Below are 1,377 nucleotides of genomic sequence, written 5' to 3' on the forward strand. Positions count from 1 at the left end.
TTTCAACGTCATTTCAAATTCAAATCATAATGACCGCCTACAATATTTTCCCTCTTCTAAAGATTGTATCGAAGATTTACCCTAGACTCACCACATTCGTCATTTCGCTATATATAGTTACCACTGTTGATATCAAATTCATCACACCAGCTAAGCAATATTTAGCTTACATACTCCCTCTTGCAAAGTATGCGATGTCGACCTTCACATTCCTCACTGCCCTGAAGCCATTCAAAACTCAATGGAGGATCCGTGTCAAGATACTGAAGTTGTGGAAACAGTATTTGAATGGGATCGAGACGATGGAGATGGTCGTTGTCGATGAACTGGTATTGTTTTGTACTTTGTTTGTTCGATATTCATACTGTTCCATTTTGATCATATATATATTATATAACGTTTTGCTTATTATTATATTGCCATGCAGAATCAAACTATGCATGTTAGTATGAAGAAGCAGTTCATAAAAAAATTTGAAAATCTTCTAGAGGAAGGAACTACTAAGATCATCACTAATTTTCAAGTCACTCACAACGGTGGTAAGTTCAGGACTACTTCTCATGTTTACAAGATCCAGTTTGCTGCCACGACGTCTATCAGACCTTCTGAAGATCTGGATGCCACAATTCTTGGGTTGAAGTTGGTGAACTTCGCTGATATTCACGAGGGCAAGTTGAATCCTGATTTTCTAATAGGTAAATGGTATATTTATATCTCGCATACATTACTAATATGAACCAAAGCATATTACATCTAATTATTGGTTTATGTTTTTATTTTACAGATATTGTTGGACAAATTGTTAGTATTGGTGAGGTTGAGATTCTCAACGTTAACAAAAAACAGACCAAACGTCTAACAATGACACTTCGTGACACCAGGTTTTTTAATTCCCTTTGACACCTAAATATTGTTAATAAGACGTCTAATATATTTTTTGTCTTTTAGTGATGTGCGCCTGAATTTTGTTCTCTGGGGGAATTATGCCGAAAGTTTGGAGAGTGTTGCTACACATGCAACTAATGCTACCATTTGTTTCGTGTTAAGATTCGGAAAGTTAAGATTGTATCAAGGTACGAAACAAATGTTTTTGTTAACAAAAAAAATATCGTTTTTTTAAAATATATATAACTTTCAAGACATTTCATTATTTAGGTGTATGGAGTATTGACAATTGTTATAGTTCTTCCATTGTGATGACAGATCCTGATCTCCCTGAAATAAATTCTTTTAGAAACCGGTATATTCATATCTATAACTTTTATCAATTTTCCTTTTAGTTTACTTTCATGTCCCTAAAATCCATGATTTTTTTTTCCTTTACAGCTTACCAAAAGATGATGTGACTTTGTCATACACACACCCTAACCAATGACC

General features: G+C 34.1%; 1 protein-coding gene across 1 annotated transcript; it reads left to right on the forward strand.

The window, feature by feature from the left end:
• Positions 1 to 194: 194 nt before the first annotated feature.
• Positions 195 to 1,073, forward strand: LOC112087540 (the record flags this gene model as incomplete). Its single annotated transcript, XM_024157449.1, has 4 exons — positions 195 to 329; positions 428 to 695; positions 785 to 881; positions 949 to 1,073. Coding segments are annotated over exons 1-4 (625 nt in total), but the record flags the coding sequence as incomplete, so codon positions are not given.
• Positions 1,074 to 1,377: the final 304 nt, after the last annotated feature.

The sequence above is a fragment of the Eutrema salsugineum genome, unplaced genomic scaffold (assembly GCF_000478725.1).
Source record: "Eutrema salsugineum unplaced genomic scaffold, Eutsalg1_0 scaffold_852, whole genome shotgun sequence".
Classification (NCBI taxonomy): Eukaryota; Viridiplantae; Streptophyta; class Magnoliopsida; order Brassicales; family Brassicaceae; genus Eutrema; species Eutrema salsugineum.